This window comes from Tupaia chinensis, unplaced genomic scaffold (genome assembly GCF_000334495.1).
Source record: "Tupaia chinensis unplaced genomic scaffold, TupChi_1.0 Scaffold000101_1, whole genome shotgun sequence".
NCBI lineage: Eukaryota > Metazoa > Chordata > Mammalia > Scandentia > Tupaiidae > Tupaia > Tupaia belangeri.
In genome coordinates, this window is record NW_006159565.1 from 2,518,427 (window position 1) to 2,538,510 (window position 20,084).

Below are 20,084 nucleotides of genomic sequence, written 5' to 3' on the forward strand. Positions count from 1 at the left end.
CTTTCTATGAGACTAGCAACACCCTGATACCAAAGCCAGATAAAAACACCACCACCACCACAACAAAACAAAAACAATAGACCCAAGTCCCTAGTGGACATACGTACAAAAATCCTCACTTGAATACTAGAAAATCAAATTTGACAGCCCATTAAAAGGATCATACTCCAGGACCAAGTAGGATTTATCCTCAGGATGTGAGCATGTCTATGCAAATCAATGTGGAACATCACACTGACGTAAGGAAAGATCAAAACCACATGATCATCTCAACAGATGCAGGAAAAGCATTCGACAAAGTGTAAAATCCATTCATGACTAAAATTTTAAAAAACTTCTCAACAAAATAGATATAAAAGGAAGTTATATCAACACAATACAGAATAAATGCCATATTTGAAAAGCCCACAGCTAACATAATCAACAGGTTAAAACTGAATGCTTTTCCTCTAAGATCTAGTAAAAGCAAGGTTGTCTATTTCTCACCACTTCTGTTCAACATAGGACTGAAGTTTTGTTTTTGTTTAAATCATGGTTATATTTTGTTTAGATGCCATACTCTCCTTAGCAAATCCCGTTGAAGAACACATAGATCATCTCTGATCTTTAACACTCAACAATGCAACATATACTCTTGCCCACATGGTATTTGGCTTATGTACAATTATGTCAAAGGGTCTGTTCATTTAAAATGTTGTTAATTATGAACAGGTTGCTCTTCATAGTTACTGTAGCACTTTATATTTCCCTATGGAATATATTTCAAGTCTATTTCTTCACTCCTTCACTGACACAATGCTACCAGATTTGACAATGATAATTTGATAGAAATGTATTTTAGTATCATTTTAATATGCACTTCTCTTATGAAGTTGAACTTATTATTTTAAAAAGCCACTTGTGGGACCAGCAGAATGGCATAATGGTTACGTCGCTGGACTCCCACATAGTAGACTGTGGTTTAAGTCCTGGACACAGCAGCTTAAAACTCACGCCAAGTGTATGTGCATAAGTGCCAGAAATCCTGAGAGGAGAACGGAGGAGAAGGGACTGCAGTGTGACCATCCCCTGTGAGGGGCGGGGGGGGGATTTCTTGCTGTCTCTCTGTCTCTCTCTGGCAAGTGCAAACGCCCTATAGGAAAACTCTTTTTTAAAAAGTTACCACTGTTAATTATTTTCTTTTAAAGAAAAATCATCCTTCCACACTGGCTGTGGAAAAATTATTTTATTTAACTTTCTTTATTTACTTTAATTTGACCAGAGAGGGACAGAGAGAAAGAGAGCAAGCCGCCAGAACTGGGATTTGAACCGCAGTCGGCCATGTGGGAGTCTAGCATCTGTAACTACCATGCTGGTCCTGACCACTATTAATTTGTTGCTTGTCTGTCTTACCAGAAAATTCTTTGGCATATGCTAAGGAAAGACACAAAGCAGCAGCCCCACAAAACTCCAGAAGTAGAAGAAACACTTTATCACTCACAGGTTGAGAACAGCAAGCAGGCTGAAAACAGTTGATACTCAACCAGCAGGTGGGGAGGGTGGGGGCTAAGCCTTTATTAAGATGTGCTCCCTGAGTGGATGCCATGGATTGGCTAAAGGAAACCAGGGGGAAACGTATTTACTACTCTGGTGTTGGCCTTTAGGTTTTATTGTGGTTAGCAGCTGTAAGGTGTTTTGGGTTTTGAATTAGTGGGTGGGGAACAGCAGGCTAGATGGCACATACCATTGGGGGAGGAGTGGCGTTGAAACTAGGCCCAAGGTGATGGAATATGACTGGGTTTCAAGCAGCTTATGTCAAGCCCAAAAATGAACACTGAGGCAGTGACTATATCAGAAAATGTGAGAGAACACCAGGTGGTGCCAGACCTCAAGACAGGCTCCCCTAACTGTATCCTTTCTTGGGCACTCTGATGTGCCAGGAGGGATAAGGAGGTGGCCAGGCCAGACCTATGGAACATTAAGGGAGGGGAACAAAGCCACCCACTTCAGCGTAGCCCTGGGTGGACAGGGAGGTCTGTGGTCATGTTCTGTGTGATGGTAGGCAGAGATGATGGTGAGGACCACCCCCTCCATTCTTCTCCACAGTCAGAGAGAACTTGTCTCAGCTTCCCCCAGAGACTGAGGGGACCAGGAGGAATAGATAGGAAGGGGAACCACAGGGACTTGCTGGGTGGTGCTCAGAGAGAGCAGGTATTGTTTCAACAGCTCTGCGGAGGTATGGCTGACACCCCGTAAACCACACCTATCTCTGTAAGTTTGACACACTCAGACGTAGATCTGCAAAACGATCACCATAGTCAGTAAATCCATCACCCCCAAAGGTTTCCTGTGCCTCTTCGTAACCTCTCCCCTCAACCCTGTCCCCAGACAGCCTCTGATCTGCTGTCATTACAGATTCATTTTACCTTTCCTAGGATTTCACTTTAAAATGAAATTATATGTAGCGCATGTGAAATTATATTTCTTTGCTCAGGATAATTCTTGTGAGATTCATGTTGTTGCATGTGTATTTCTTTTATTGCTGACTAATACTCCGTTGTGAGGCTCTATCACAATTTGTTCATTCATTCACCTGTTAATATTTGGGTTGTTTCTACATTTTGGTGATTACAAACAAGCTATTATGAGCATCCCTGGCCAAGTCTTGGTGGAGAAGTGCACTTCCATTTCTCTTGGGTTAGTACCCAAGTACCTAGGCTGGGCATGACTGGATCCTATGGCAGGTATGTTTTTGCTTTTCTGTTTTATTGTTTTGTTTTGCCAGAGGGTACTTGCACACCAGAGACAGAGGGAGAGGGAGAAAGCACCTCCTAATGAGGCATAGTCATGCCAGAATCCCTTCTCCATTTTTTCACCCTGTAGAGATCTTGGGCACATTTGTCCATGGGTCTGGCATGTTTTTCAAGCCAGCAGGACTGGAACTTGAATCACATGGTTGGTCATGTGGGATTGGGCTTCCTTAACTACCAAGCCTTGGGGCTGGCCCTTGTTTAATGTTCAAGAAACCACCAGGGCTGCTATTTTTTAAGCAGCAAGAGCTGCTACAGTGTCAGTGCTATTAAAGAGGGCTGAGACCAAGAGGCTCAGGTTTCCATTTCTGGCTAGGTGAGCAGGACTAGAAATTCATGCTGGGTCCATCCCAGATAAAAGCTGCACCCCCAACCCCAATACTGGGAACCTGGGCCAACCACAGGCTAGAGATGAGAAAGCTGGGAGTTAGTTGCACAGATGGGGCCACCAGTGATAGGAGCTGAGTGAACAGATAGGGCTGCAGGTAACTGTGAGGGACCAAGTAGTCAGATGAGGTGACTGTGAGGGACTGAGTGGACATCCAGGACTGCAGGTGACAATGAAGGACCAAGGGGACACGAGGCTTCAGGTGACTGTGAGGGACCTATTAGACAGACGAGTTTGAGAATAGCAGAGTCGGGGGCAGAGGGACAGAGCTCTCTGCAAAGACAGTGACATCTGAATGAGGACACTGGGCCCAGGAGTCGAGCAGTTGCTAGGGCCTCCAGACTTCACCTTCAGGCCTGGAGCTGGGAGGAACACAGGAGGAGCTGGTTGGCCAACCACGTGGGCCACAGGGAAAGGACACAGCCCTGCTAGCTGTGAGAAAGAACTTTATTTCTATATCGTGCAGGAGTAGCATCTGATGAGGGTACACATCTGTCCCTGCCAGTGCCCTGATAGCCCCTCCATCCCTACAGCATATGATGGCCTGGGAAGGGACAGGAAATAAGTCCTGGGAGTGGGTGGGGAAAGCCCAGGTGCCCTGCCTGGTGGGTGCCCTTAAGGAGCCAGAAGCCTCTGACCAGCGGAGCTTGATGTCTCACCCAGGCGCAGGTCGTCCTCTCGGGCTTCTGCACAGCACGGCTGCCGCTGCCACCTCATGAGCCTGGAGAACAGCTCGAGTGCAGGGGCGGGTTTGGGTCCAGCCACAGCCCTTGGTCATCTCCAGCTTGGGCTCCTGGTAAAGACGGACAAGCTGAGCTTCTTGGTGCTGGCTAGAAAAGGTGTACTGGTACTCTTGTGCTATGGCCTCGGGGAGGGGTGGGAGAAGGGGGGCAGAGATGAAGTGCCCTTATCCCGCAGCAGGTCCTCCGCAATTCGACGTGGGCCCCCGCCCAGGCCCACTACTCGTTCCTCCCATTCCGTGACTGTCAGGAGCCTCCCAATCACCTCGCCCCTCCACCCCCCCCCCATTTTGTTCCTGTTCTTATCTTTGCCCCCTCTCCATTCTGCCCTAACTCCATGTTTTCCGCTCATCTGTCCTGCTCGCTCTGCCGGGGTCCCTCTCCCACACCTCCCCCTAGCGGGGGTAGCAGAAACCTCGGAGCACACTCTGCAGGCTTTCCTGGGCTTCAGCGACCAGGAGAGGAGCTGCTGTGGCTGTGGGCACCGGCCTTCCCGGGAGCAGCAGCAGCAACAGGACCAGCGGGGGCCACAGGGTGGGCAGGCGGGGCGGCGGCTGCCAAGGACAGGTGGGCTGTCAGAGGCCCCGCCCCTGCTAGGCGTCTTCCCGACCTAGCCTCCCCAACTCCCCTTTCTTCTACTTCCTCCCCTTCTGGGCGCCTGGCTCGGCCATCCAGCATTCTTCACCTGCCCCCACAGCCTGCCCGCGTCTTCCGAAAGGCCTGTGTCAGCCCGGTGAGTGGCCTCCAGCCCCCAAGGACCGTTAGAGCCCGCTAGTTCTGCTCTGAGACTACTGCACTGGACTGCGCACGCCGACTGGAGCCAAGCCTCCCCACCCCCGCCCGCCGCCCCTCGGCGCCCACCCATCCCCCCCCACCGTTAAGCCTCCCCAACCCTCTTAAGCAACGGCCGCACCCACTCTTTAACCACGCCGGTAGCACCTGATCTGGGCCTCTTCCCATTGGCCAAGCCGCTGTTGTAGAGAACAACGCCCCCTAAGACAGGGCCACGCCCTTGTTTGAGCGCTTGAGGAGACCCATCCCCGCCTTGTCCTTGTATTTTACCTGAGTCCCATCCCTTCGCAGCAGGACACGTTCCGGAGTTCAGTCTCATCCCAGACCTGGGCCAGGCTCTACAGTCGAACTGTACCCCCCCACAAATATATAAAATTAAATATTTTTTTCTCAAGTAGTTTCTCCTTCGTTTATGGAATTTCTGCCTGCTGTGGACAGAAGTCTGACTACTTTTCCTAGTTTCCAAAATCTTTTCAAAAGGGACTGGGGGGACTAGCAGATAGTGTAATGGCTATGTCACTGGACTCCCGCGTAGTCCGCCGCGGTTCGCGTCCCGGACCCGGTGGCTTAAAACTCACGCTGGGCGTGTGTGTGTGTGCATGCCCAAGATCCCGAGAGGAGAATGGAGGAAAGGGGTGATTTCTCGCTTTCTGTCTCTCTGTCTCTCTCTCTCTGTCTGTCTGGCGAGTACACGCACCCTATAGCAAAAACCTCTCCAAAGGAAAAAAAAAAAGGGACTGGGGAAGTCATGCCACAAACATTAACATACCATTTATTTTCTATTAACAGAATTCTTCCTACCTCCTGTCCCTGACAGAGTATCTTTGAGATGTGTATTTCAACCAGTTACAGTATATTCTTTTGCTTATATCTTCCCAAGACACAACTACCCTTTTCCTTGACTAATCTCTTCCCAAGACACAGATCTTCCCTTCCAATCACCAACCTAAGAATTGTGGAACCCACCTATAACTTACAAGTCCCTCCTCTTCCACATGTCCTGCCTTTTTGGGCCAGACCAATAGAAAATCTCTTCACTAAATTTTGCCTGTCAATCCCAAAAACAAATAAAAGGAACCCCTGTACGTGATCACCCTGAGAAAGGCATGTATGCCTCTTCTCCAGGCCTAGGTCACTCATATTGGGCTTGGAAATAAACCACATCAATTATTAATTATTAATTTTTACAGTTGGTTATTTTTCTGTTGACATTGCCTTGGAGACTCCTCATATCTTGTTGAATTTTTTTTTAAGTGTGTGTGTGTGTGTGTGTGTGTGTGTGTGTTTGCTATAGGGTGCATGCGCTCGTCAGAAAGAGAGACAGAAAGCAAGAAATCACTCCCCCAGGAGTATGGCCGTGCTGCAATCCTTTCTCCTCCATTCTCCTCTCGGGATCTTAGGCACGCCCACACACGCGCCCGGCATGAGTTTAAGCCACCGGGGTCTAAGACTTGAACCACAGTCAACCACATGAGAGTCCAGTGACACAGCCATTACATCAACTGCTGGTCCCTGAAATCTTTCCTAACCTTTCACCTCACAGCTTATTATTTCTGAAGTCCTTTGCAAAACTCCTTTGCAACAATATCTCCCAGCTCACTAATCATCACCGATTTGTATTGTTTATACTAAACATTTCAATTTTTAATTGCTTATTTCTACTTCACATTACCAACATATGATTGTAAATTTAAGTTTTTGCTATAAAGTGTGTGTACTCATCAGAGAGAGTCAGAGAGAGAGAAGGAAAGTGAGAAATCATCCCCCAGATGGGATAACCACACTGTCCTCTCCTCCAGGCTCCTCTCAGGATTTTGAGCACACATGCAGAGATGCCCAGAGTGATTTTCAAGCTGTTGGGTCTGGGACTCAGACTATGCACTCAATCATGTGGGATTCATTGCCTTAATTCCCATGCCATCCCTTGGCCCCCAACATTCGCTTAAAAGGGATCTTTGGGACCAGCAGATGGCGTAATGGTTACATTGCTGGACTCCCACATGATTGAGTGCATAGTCTGAGTCCCAGACCCAACAGCTTGAAAATCACTCTGGGCATCTCTGCATGTGTGCTCAAAATCCTGAGAGGAGCCTGGAGGAGAGGACAGTGTGGTTATCCCATCTGGGGGATGATTTCTCACTTTCTGTCTCTCTCTTCCTGGCAAGTACACACACCCTATAGCAAAAACCTCTCCAAAAGAAAAAAAAAGGGATCTTTAAAGGTTGTATCAATAATGTGTGATATGAATGGGTTTCAAAATTTTTTGCACCAAAATAAACTTTGTTAATCCAATTTTTTCTATGAACTTCTTGAAGTCCCACAGTTCTGTAAGAATGTTTATTTAGCACAGGTGGTGTTATGGTTTAGATAATGGTTTGTCCCCCAAATGTTCATGTTTCGGAATTTGGTCTTAGTGGGCAGTGAATATATGTCACCCAGAAATTCAAGTGTGGGGACTTGATTCATTACAAAGGTGTTATGTGAAAACCTAATCCCTTGTGGCTTGAAAAACATGATTCATGTGTGTGTGCCTGCCCCCAAATCCCACAAGCATGACGAAATGGAGAAGGGATTGTGGTGTGACCACATCCACCCCACTGTGGCCTTCCTCATAGTCCTCTTTTGTCTCTGGTGAGCACATGTGCCTTCTGGCAATCAAAATAAGATAAAATCATAAAATAATGGGTTTATAGAGGACATATATGGCCCAGCCAGGAACACGGCACGACTGCAGCTGATTATTTGCTGACCTCTCTCCAGACAACCATGTTACAAAGGACTTTCCTTGCCCCTTCTTTTATGTCACCACTAACACGTCAAACTTCTTGATTGTGAAAGCTTACTTTTTGGAGTGTGGAGGAAGGACTCCAGGATAAACACTCCCCATGTTTGTTTTGTCTGCTCCTCAGGTTTGGTGGTCCTGGAAGTACTGAGCTACTAGGTACTCATGCTCCTGCCCCACCATGCCACTGGGCCAGGCAATGATTTAACTGAGACAATGGGTAGAGGCAAAAATAAATAACTTCAAAGACCGGCTCAACAGAGCCCACAGTATTTGCATCTGTTTCTTCATTGTCCCTAGATGCTGTTGTCTGCCACTGAGACCATGAGTGTTTTATCTTCCCTCAGAGGCCCTTTGATATTATTTTCACTCCATGTTCTTTGCTTGCAGGTCAATGGACAGTTCACCAATTGGACAGAAACCTCAGGAGTGTTCTTCCTCTGTGAGAAAGGGAATCTATTTTTTGACATGATTACTTCTGGGACAATTAAATTTTTTTCTTTTACCTTTATGGTCTTCACATGATTTAATCTGGACAATACTGCAACGCTATTGCTATATATCATATGCTTCCCCTCTTAAGTTTCCCCATATCTGGATATAATTTGAGAATGAAAAAAGAACAGTATGTGAACTTTTGGCCTCAGGTATAAGTTATTTTGCATTATTGTCTTTTGACATGTCTTAGAAACAAAACTGAAATGTTAACTGTCTCCAAATCAAGCAGTAGTAAATAATGTAGGTGGAGGTAGCAATCTCATGATGCAATGAGCAGTGGTACTGAAGGGAGAACCACTGCCTCAACTGACCATAGGTTGAATGGTTACACCCAGTGTACTGAGAGAACCAAAAGTAAGCCACCACGGGGAGAATCATACCTCCAAATCCTACCCAACTCCTTGATCACCTCCCACCACAACCACTTCAGCATGCAAAATATTATCTGTTAACACTCCAAGTTTAACCCTCTAAGAGAAAGGTGAAATAAAAAGCAAGTACATGTAGTCCACTCCACCAAATGTTCTATTTAGTCCTGGCTGTGCCCTTATCAGTTCAGCCCATCTTCCCCACACGGACTGGTGCTCTTATTTTTTTTTTTATACATTTTTTAAAACCTTTTTTATTGAGAGGTTTTTTGCTATAGGGCACGTGCACTCGCCAGACAGACAGAGAGGGACAAAGAGACAGAAAGTGAGAAATCAACCCCCAGAGGAGATGACCACGTCGTAATCCCTTCTCCTCCTTTCTCCTCTCAGGATCTTGGGCACGCACGCACATGCGTCCAGCGTGAGTTTTAAGCCACCAGGTCTGGGACGTGAACCGCGGTTGACTACATGGGAGTCCAGCGACATAGCCATTACACTAACAGCTGGTCCCAGCGCTCTTATTTTTTATGGTGCATAGTCTTAAGCTGTCCATTGCTTTCACTCACTCACATCTATGCTGTTAACAATGATGTATCTTTTTTTTTTTTTTGAGAGATTTTCACTGTAGGGCGCGTGCGCTCGCCAGACAGACAGAGAGAGACATAGAGACAGAAAGCGAGAAATCACCCCCCAGGGGGGATGGTCACGCCGCAATCCCTTCTCCTCCATTCTCCTCTCGGGATCTTGGGCACGCACGCACACGCGCCTGGCGTGAGTTTTAAGCCACCGGGTCCGGGACACGAACCGCAGTCGACTACGTGGGAGTCCAGCGACATAGCCATTACGCTAACTGCTGGTTCCCAACAATGATGTATCTTAAATTTGCTAGAAGTGTTAGTGGTAAACTTTTAAATATAACTTTTTATCAAATTAAATGTGCTGTTTTATTTACTTCTAAGAAAGAACACTTCTGTGTTAAGATACATCCTGAATTCAGCAGTGTGAAAAACAACTTAGGAAAATATGAAAAGTTACACATTAGCTTCTTTATTGAAGAGGCAGTTCGGACCCATTTATATAAGCAAAAGTGTGAGATGACAAAATATATAGTGACCCTTTAACCTTTTCCATTTTTATTTTACTTAAAATATACATTATATTGAACTTTAAGGATACAGTGTAGGAAATCTTAGTAGTTGCCATTAAAACTACTATAAAAAGTATGTATTTCCTTCACAGAATTATGCAAAAATCTAACATTTAATTTGTTTTGCAGCTAATTCATACATATTTAGAAAAATATGGTGAAAGTGGGCTGAGCAACAAAAATGTTAGCCACTTTTGATTTTAAAAAACTTTCATGAAAAGTGTAGTAAACATGCAGAAAAATACACACATTATAAGTGCAAAGCTCAGAACACAGATGTTCAGCACCTAGAGTTAGGATGTTATGACCAGCACCAGATAAAAATCTCTTTTCAGTCTTGGCCAACACTAACCACTATCCAATTTCTAACTTCCTAGACAAGTTTTGCTTATCCTTATATTTTACATAGATGAAGTCACACAGTATGTCCACTTTTGTGTCTAGACTCCTTTATTCAGCATTGTTTGTGAAAGTCAGCCACATTGCTACATGGGCTTATGGTAGTTCATTCTCATTGCCTTACAGTATTCTACTGTGGTGATATATCATTTAAGTTTATTGTGCTGCATATATATGCCTTAAGATAGTTCTCAGGTTTTTGTTTTACAGTTTTACATTATGAATATTCTAGTTCATGTCCTCTGGTGAACAATTTTCTATAAATTATGAAACTCAACTGACAAAGGACTTTTATTGGAAGAACACCCTTTCCCTATTGCACTTGTCACTGTTGTCAAGTTAGCGGATTGTATATTATGGGTCTCTTTCTGGAACCTGCATTCTGTTCCATTGGTCAATTTGTTTATCCTTGTGCCAATATCTAACACCACTGTGACATCTATGACTTTATAACTGCTTTTGGTATCAGGAAATACAAATTCTTTAGCCCTTTCTACTGTGTAAAAGTTAAGAGTATTACTGGCCTTTTGAATGTTCACATAGATTTTAGAATAAGCTTAATTTCCACGAAAGAACTTGCTAGGGTTCTGATTAATATTATGCTTAATATATGAGCTAATTTAGGGGAAACTGATATAATTTTTTAGATTGTCCTGGAATCTATGAACAAGTTATCTCTCTTATTCTTTTGCAACTTTTTCCTGAATACAGCTCTTAAAAATATGTTAATTTTTCCCATAGGCACTTGAGGAGTTTGATAAGTGTTATTGCTTTAAAATTTTTCATTTTCTATGTCTTGTGCTGGTATATTAAACAGTTTTTGCATAATGGCCTTCTTTGCAGGGACCTGGTTAAACTTACTTTTTTTTTTTTTTTTTTTTTTATTTTGCCAGAGGTTTGTGTGCCTGGAGAAGAGGAGGTAAAGCACTCCTTATGGTGGGTGGCCATGCTGCAATCCCATCTCCTCCATTTCTCCCTCCCTTTTGAATTTTGGGCTCACAGGCACAGGTGCCTGGTGTTTTTCTTACCCACCAGGTCTGAGACTAACCACAGTCAGCCATGTGGGATCTTGTCACCTTAACCAACACACCACCAGGTGGTCCCTTACTCATTAATTCTATTTATCTGGAAATTGTTCAGAATAATCTATGTACAAAGTTATGTCATCTGCAAATAAGTTTTATATATTTTTAAGTCCTTATGCTTTTTCTTTCTTGCCTTACTTTCCTGGCTAGGTCCTTCCGCATAGTGCTGAATAAAATTAGTGGATTTTTAAATTTTAGTCATAAGGGAGAAAACTTACAAAAACTTATTTTACCATTAAGTATGATCGTTGTTGTGGTTTAGGTTGCTCTTTATCCGATAATGGAAATTCCTTTCCCTAAATAGTTTGCTAAGGTCATAAACAAACATTAATTTTACCACACAAATCGTCTAGATACCAGAATACTTTTCTTTACATGTGTAACAGCAATTGACTTGAATATTGCATTCATGGAGTAAGATCCATTTGATCACTGTGTTATCCTTTTTCCAGAACAAACCTATATCCTTTTTTGTTGTCCAGGATGGGGTCATATGACCACTATGAACACATTACTGGCAATTAGAATGGAATTATCATTATTGGTTGAGACTAATCAGTATTTACCTTCTGTGTCATGTGAAGAAATGATAGGTACCCAAACTCTTCCTGCAAGGAATGAGGGACGAAATGGCATTAAGTTAAACAGCCCAAAAAATGTAAACTAGAAACCTGTATTAATTTGTTTCATACTACTGGAAATAAGGGGTAATGCAAGAAATAACAGTATTTATATCAAACAAAAAATTCAGATGAAATTTCTGAATTATGCAATATTGGCACTCTGCGCATTCAAAGTTATAGACTAAAAACAAAAGTGGTGGGAGTTGGGAATATTTTAGAAGGTAGGAGCTGTACATTTATTCTCCTTTAAAACACACTAAGCTCCAAATTAAGTGTGCATAGTTTATCAAAATAGTATTTTTTAATCCCGCCCCCCTTAGGTACAGTTGAAAACTTTACAAAAATCATTGCCTGATGAGGCATTCATTAAAAACCCATTTTGAAATTCCTCAAAGAATAGAAAATAATTATTTTACTATTTTATACTATCATTGTCTCACCAATAATATGTCCTGTCTCAGTATATTTTGCCATCCTAATAATCAAATGAGAATGTTGCCTTTTTTTTTACAAACTATTCAAATCAAAAGTTGCATAAAATTGCATAGAATTACTATTATATTGCATTTTTAAAAACATATAGTAGGAACTACCTTATACTTATTTAATGCTATTGTCTTCATGATCAACTCCTGATGATCTTAAAACTTCATTTCATACAATGGTTTATTGAAGCTGATAGCTTCTGGTATCATTCCTATAAACATCTGATTTCACATCAGAAATATGGCTTTTAGCATAATTTCCAAGACAATATAGTTTCCACATTCATCACATTGATAGATTTCACCTTAGTTATGATTCCCTGACACATAAATACAATTTGAATCCAAAATAAATATTAAATATTCATAAAATTCCACTCTTGTATAAATTATTAAGTGTCCAATGTGTTGTATGGTTTTGGTGCATTCTTAGGGGCATTTCTTTGTGAAAATTTAGAGTAAAATATATCTAGTGCCTAAATGTTTCTCTCTATTCTGGAACAAACTCTCAGGTGAGATGATACTTGACTCCTTTTTGTGTTCTCCATGTTCACTACATATTCATATTCAGAGGGTTTTCTCAAAATTGAAACTTGACTTCAGAGATTTTCCACATCAAGTACATTCATATTCCCTCTTCTATGAATTCTTTGATGGCTATTGAAAGCTGATCTGTGGTGGAATTTTTTCCCACATTCATTACATTCATATGGTTTCTCTCCTGAATGAGTTCTATAATGTACAGTGAGGTATGACTTCTGAGAAAAGACTTTCCCACATTCATTACATTCATAGGGTTTCTCTCCTGAATGGCTTCTATAGTGGACAGTGAGGTTTGACATCCGAGAGAAGACTTTTCCACACTTACTACATTCATAGGGTTTCTCTCCTGAATGTATTCGATGATGTATAGTGAGATATGACTTCTGAGAGAAGAATTTTCCACATTCATAACATTCATAGGGTTTCTCACCTGTATGTACTCTTTGATGTCTAAAGAGAGATGAATTATGGGAGAAGGTTTTCCCACATTCATTACATCCATAGGGTTTCTCTTCTGAATGACTTCTATAATGTATAGTATAATACGACAACTCAGAGAATAATTTCCCACATATATTGCATTCATAAGATTTTTCCCCTTTTGGAAGTGACTGGTGCCCATTGATGGCTGGATTTTCAAGGAGGGTTTTCCCACATTCATTACATTCATAGGGTTTTTCTCCTAAATGAGTTGTATGGTCAGTGAGATAGGACAACTGAGAAAACTTTCCACATTCGTTACATTCATGGGATTTCTCTTCTGTGTGTACTTTCCGATGTCTAATGAAGGCTGAATTTAAGTTGAAGGTTTTGCCACATTCATTACATTCATAGGGTTTCTCTTCTAAATGACTCCTATAATGAATAGTGAGATATGATACCCTAGAAAAGAATTTTCCACATTCACTACATTGATAGGGTTTCTCTCCTGTGTGTGTTCTCTGATGTGTTATAAGAGTAGACTTTCGGTAGTAGGATTTCCCACACTCATTACATTTATAAAGTCTCTCTCCCGTGTGTGTTCTCTGATGGTCACTGAGGGCTGACTTGCGGGAAAAGGACTTCCCACATTCACTACACGGATAGGGTCTCTCTCCTGAATGATTTCTCTGATGTAAGGTGAGATGTGTCTTTTGGCAGAAGGTTTTCCCACATTCACTACACTCGTAGGGTTTCTCTCCTGAGTGAGTTCTCAGATGTTGAGTGAGGTGTAACTTCTGACAGAAGGTTTTCCCACATTCATTACATTTATAGGGTTTCTCCTCTAAATGTGATCTACGATGTACAGTGAGGGTTCCCTTTTGACTGAAGGATTTCCCACACACATTACATTCATAAGGTTTCTCTCCTGTATGAGCCCTCTGATGAATAATAAATTTTGACTTTTTACAAAAGGATTTTCCACATTCACTGCATTCAAAGGGTTTCATTTCCATTTGTGACCTCTGATATGCACTGAAATTTGACATGTGAATGAAGTCTGGTCCAGAGTCATTCCACTCATAGGGCTTCTCTCCCATGTAAGCTCTCTTATGAGTAATGAAAACAGCTTCACTGCCTAAGGCTTCCACACATTCATTATATTCAAAGGGTTTCTCCAAAACATTAATTTTCTGAAGAATACTTTCTTCATTTTGAGAACAAGTATCCCTATTTTGATTGAACTCATAGGGTTTCTCTCCATGATACATCTTTCCACATTCATTACATTCATCAAGTTTCTTTCTGGCGTAGCTTCCATCACTACTAATTAACTCTGAAATAGAGTCTAAATTCTTTCCACATGAGACACAATTATGAGCTGTTATGCTTGAAGGAACAAGGTTTGTTTCCATATTATAAGTTTTATCAAGTGGATTCGCTCTCTCTTCAATCAGGGTTTTACTGTTACTATAAACAGCTTGTTTTGAATGTTTATCTTCATTTTCTTGAATTCTCTCTATTAGGTCATCAATTTTCCAGACCTCTAAAAGAGAACAAAATTAAACAAATCTTGTGAATCTGAACACAAAAGCTACAGAATACAACTAGTACTTAATTATTCTACTTCTGCTTGATTCTAACTTTAAGGCCAATCTCTACAAATAAAAATAATTAAGACTATACTGTTCTCTTTTCACCGTGATTTATATCGGGTTATCGGAAAAGTCATGATGTGTTTTTTTCTATGTCTTTATATGCAAAATGCATCACAACTTTTCTGACAACCCAGTAACACAAAACACACACTGGGCACTGGGGTGGGATATGGAGAAAGGATGAAGTTGGAAACAGCACTCAGCACTAGTGGGAAAAGAGAGATTAAATTCACACTGAATATAAGTACCTTACTTTATAAATATTATATTCAAAACTTTAGTGGAAAAAGTGAAATAAACCCACAGAATGAGCAGGAAACAGTTAGTGAAAGAATGCTAAATCCAGGCAAGAATGGAAGGGCTTGGAGCATGCTCATGCTGTGATCAGACTGTGTGGTGAGTATCTCTCTCTATTTCTCTCATAAATAAAGAAAGAAAAAAATATTTTTTTTAAGTAAACAGACGATAGCAAGAACAAACATAAAAGTCTCAAGTTAATTTTTATGTTAGGCTTTTTTTTTTTTTTTTTTTGAGAGGTTTTCGCTATAGGGCACGTGCGCTCGCCAGACAGACAGAGAGAGACATAGAGACAGAAAGCGAGAAATCACCCCCCAGGGGGGATGGTCACGCCGCAATCCCTTCTCCTCCACTCTCCTCTTGGGATTTTGGGCACGCACACACACGCGCCCGGCGTGAGTTTTTTTTTTAAGCCACCGGGTCTGGGACGCGAACCGCAGTCGACTACATGGGAGTCCATCGACATAGCCATTACGCTAACTGCTGGTTACCTTATGTTAGGCTTTTGAATGCCTGAAAACAAAGGAATTCTGTGACAATAGTGGGGAGTAGGTAAGTTACTGACTAAGCCAAAAAAGAGTAAGTAAATGGGTCTTCAGTACTGTTAAGCACAGGATAGTTCTACCAATACAAACCAAAGGTAAAACCAAAATATGAGCTGTTATGCATGTGCTGGAGGGAAGTTGATACTTGGGAATTAGGAGATGTGATTTGGGCAATTTGATGCATGTACATAGCTCTTTATCACTCCCAAAGGTCTGGGATGACCATTTAAAACATTTTTGATATTCTATTAATTTACCTGGATGACTTTGACATGAGAATTCACCTTCTATTATCCATGGCTCTTCTCCTTGCTCCAACTTAATGATCACATTTGGTTTGGTGATATCATAACCTGTAAAGGAGAAATGAAGAACTACTTGGATAAATTATAAGATGATGTTGTCTTGTAGGCTGCATAATAAAATGCCCAACTAGTGCCCAAAAGGATTTAAATGATTTTATCACCTAGTTATTCAAATTCAGGAATAAAACCATTATATTGAAAGCAACAAAAAAGGCAAGCTATTTGGGACCAGCAGTTGGCGTAATGGCTGTATCACTGGACTCCCATGTAGTAGACTGCAGTTCGAGTCCTGGACCCAGTGGCTTGAACCACGCCAGGCGCATGTGTGTGCATGCCCAAGATCCCAAGAGGAGAATGGAGGAGAGGGGATTGCAGTGTGGCCATCCCCTGGGGGGGGGGGTGATTTCTCACTTTCTGTCTCTCTGGCGAGCGCACATACCCTATAGCAAAAACCTCTCAAAAACAAAAACAAAAACAAAAAAAACGGCAAGCTACCTTTGGGGCCAGCAGACGGTATAAGAGTTGAGTTACTAGATTCCAGAGGGCCAACTGCAGTTTGAGTCCTGGACCTGGCAGCTTGCTTCCTCACTTTCTGTCTCTCAGGTCAAATTTAAGGATAAGAATAATAAATAAAATTAAATAAATAATTCATAAAAAAGGGGGGGGGGAAGCTATCCTTACCCACAGAAACTAGATTGCTGTAGTTCTCCAACATGACATCCCTATATGTTGTCTTCTCATCAGGGTCTAGCTGCTGCCACTCCTCCTGGGTGAAGTCCACAGCCACATCCTTGAATGATACTAGCTCCTGTAATGATACCATGATCAGAACTGGTAGGAAAGGCATACAAGGACAAGATCTTACAAAGCTCACCAGTAAAGTTAACCATAAACATTGGATACATTATTTTATGTCACAGGCTATGGAAGGAAAACAAACCATAATGGAAACGCATTGCCTTTATTTAAGGTATTAAGCCAAACAATTTTTTTTTTAAAAAATTGAATTCCCATTTTACAATTGAACTATCTAAATTTGGGGAGTAGAGGAGTAAAATACCAGCCCTGCTTTCTAAAAGCTGATGCCTGAAGAGCAGACACACATGTAGATAAATAAATGTTGTGAACTTCTTGTGTTCTTTTTTCAGTCTCTGTTGGTCAGTGGCTCCCTTTTCCCCAATCTCTTCATGCTGGAGCAGTCCAAGACTCTCAGCCTGGTCTCTTTCTTCCCAACTGACTCTTCTGGTACACTCTCCCTGTTTCAATTCTTGGATCCTTTGGCTTTTTTATTCTTACAGACAGTTACTTCTACTACCTGCCTGGCTAAGTTTATTGATTTACTTCTTTCAAACATTTCATTTATTTATCTTGAACATCTCATTCTTGTAGCAAAAAATATTTGTTGATTGGATAAATGCCCAAAGATGTTATAAGAGTAACATATTCAAGGTAGGGAATGGTTTAACAAAAGGGAATCCAATTTTTTAAATTGTAGGCTATCAGATTAGGCATCACAGATTCAATTAATAATTTGACCTCTTTAAAGATGAACTGCGGGGCTGGCTCCGTGGACTGGTGCTTAAGGCAGCCAGATCCCACATTACTGACCATGCAGTTCAAGTTCCAGATAGAAAAACATGCCAGGTGTGTTTGCATGCATGCCCAAAATCCTCAAAGGGGAAGAAACAGAAGAGACAGGATTGTGGTGTGAACATTCTTCATGGGGGAGTGCTTTCTCCTCTCCCTCTTTCTATCACTCTGTCTCTCTCTGGTGAACACATGCACCCTCTATGAAGGAAAAAAAAAGATGAACTGTGTTTTGTTTTTTTTTGGTTTTTTCTTCTTCTCTCTTTTTCTTTCTTGTAATTTGACCAGAAAGGGACAGAGTGAGTGAGAGAGAGAGAGACAGAGGGAAAGTGAGAAAGTGAACTGCCAGGTCCAGGATTCAAACTGCGTTTGGCCATGTGGGAGTCCAGTGCCACCTGCTGACCCCAAACTGTGAATTCTACAGGAGCAATAGAAAAAGAAAACAATAAAGTATAAAAGTACTAATGGTGGGACCAGCAGATGGCATAATGGTTACATTGCTGAACTCTCACATAGTCAACTACAGTTCAAATCCCGGATCCAGAGGCTTAAAATCATGTCAGGTGCGTGTGTGTTCATGCCCAAAATCCCAAGAGGAGAATGGAAGAGAAAGAATTGTGGCATGGCTATCCCACCTAGGAGTGACTTCTTGCTTTCTGACTCTCTATCTATCTCTTGTTGGCGAGTGCACAGACCCTATACCAGAAATTTCTCTTTAAAAAAAAGTACCAATGACAAAAACTGAAGCAGCATCAGTATTTAACAACTGGCATGGAAAAATAAGCCAAAGAAACCAAGAAGGCACTTTCTAAAGGACTATTTGATAATACAGATCAATTCTAATTCAAGAGAGTAAATCAAACATGTAATTAACTTTTCTGCCTCAAAAACAAATAAAAATCCCTGAAATTACAATTCAAATAAACAGAAAAGAGCAGATGCTATTCTAAGAGTGGTGGATACAAGTTCCCAAAACAGGAATTTCTTTGGGGAAAGTTTTGAGATAGAGGAGAGTAGGAGATGAAAGAAATCAGAGCCATAGGATATATTTCTTTACACAGGGGCAGAGAGATGCTGGGCTATAGCAAAAGGGAACAGCAAACTCTTCAACAGAGCTCCTGAAAATCTCCAGTCCATCAGAAGGGCCTTGAATTCCTGTGGGTATTCAGTTGCGTGACTGATGGATACGTGAAGCAGATGATGTTGTGAGTCACAGGACAATCACACAGCTTGGGTGGTAACCTGTTATCAGCTCACAGAGCAGCTTCATAAATGCTGAAAATAGTAAGCCTGATGGCACTGTAGACAGACAGAGCAAAGCACACATACTTCAGACCTCCACAACTGGAACAACCATATAGTCATTATCCAAACAGGTAACTTTTGTCTGGGACGGTGAAAACCAGATGGGATACAGGGGATATGAGTACAATCCAAGACTGTTGGGTAAACCAAGGCATATATTCAACTGTTTTCTCATCAGATATGCAAATTTCCCTGAAGCCATCTCTTAGAAAACTACTTTCAATGTAAAACTACCCTCAAGTAAAGCAACTTTGGCCAGTTCAGGTTGGCTATCAATTCACAGCCCATGCAAAATAAAGTGATGCATTTCTAATTACATACCCCTATTTATCTCTAGATTCTGCACACATCATCTCCATAAAGGAAAGAGGAATGAAACAGGGTCATGAGTTGAGTACATTCACATTAGCTATTAATAACTATTCTCTCATGAACTGAAATTTAAAAATCAAGATCTGTCAGCTATTCGAGAAAAACTAAATAGAAGATAAGCATTAAGAGGAGTAACTCAGGGCTGGTAGGTAGCATGGTGGTTAGGGCGACTGGACTCCCACATAGCAGACCACAGTTTGAGTTCTGGTCCTGGAAGCTTGCTTTCTCATTTTCCTTCTCTCTATCTCTGGTCAACTTCAAAAAATAAAATAGTGACAATGACTAAAATTAAATAAAATAATTTTTTAAAAATAAAAGAGGGATAATTCAACACTGAAGGAACCAAATTCATAAAGGAAACAAAACTTAAATTTTTTTCTACTAATTCATATTTCTGAATAAATTAAGCAGGTTTTTGCTCCATAAAATGAAAACATCCTGCTAAGAAACAGCCATTGGAGAAATTAAAATCTGGAATGCTGAATTGCTTTTAGACTTAACAAATGGGACACAGAATATACTAGGTTGTCAGGGAAGCCAGGACATATTTTTCTGTTTTTCTATGCAAAAATGTGTCATGACTTCCCTGAAGACCCAGTAGAACTTAGGAAGTCTCTCAGAAAATATGAAATGGAAGACATAAAAGCCAATTTGGTAGACAAAAGGCAGATACAGGACAGCTAGTTAAGAGCACTAATCTGGACAGAATGGAGAAATGGAGAAGAAAGAACTGTGGTGTGACCATGCCCCACTGAGGGGGGTGCTTTTTCTCTCTCTTGTCTGGCAAGCTTGTGAGCCCTCTGTCAATTAATAATAAATAGTGTTAGTACAAGTGATAAAAAACCATTTGGATGTAGAAAAAACTGCATCTAAATCATAAAAGAATAAACTCTAACTGGATCAGTGGCCAAAATATAAGAAATTAAACCATACAGGAAAAAAAATGGGTAAATTTC

At 41.5% G+C, this 20,084-nt stretch overlaps 1 protein-coding gene across 2 annotated transcripts in view; it reads right to left on the minus strand.

Moving 5' to 3' along the window:
- Positions 1-10,764: 10,764 nt before the first annotated feature.
- Positions 10,765-20,084, minus strand: part of RBAK (RB associated KRAB zinc finger) — a 22,756-nt gene continuing 13,436 nt past the window's right edge. For both annotated transcript variants that reach the window (XM_006143621.3, XM_014585974.2), the window contains exons 3-5: positions 16,546-16,672; positions 15,817-15,912; positions 10,765-14,605 (exon numbers count right to left, since the gene is read on the minus strand). In XM_006143621.3, the coding sequence (XP_006143683.1) occupies positions 12,696-14,605; positions 15,817-15,912; positions 16,546-16,672 (2,133 nt within the window). In that variant the 3' untranslated portion in view covers positions 10,765-12,695. The remainder of the gene's footprint in view (positions 14,606-15,816; positions 15,913-16,545; positions 16,673-20,084) is intronic.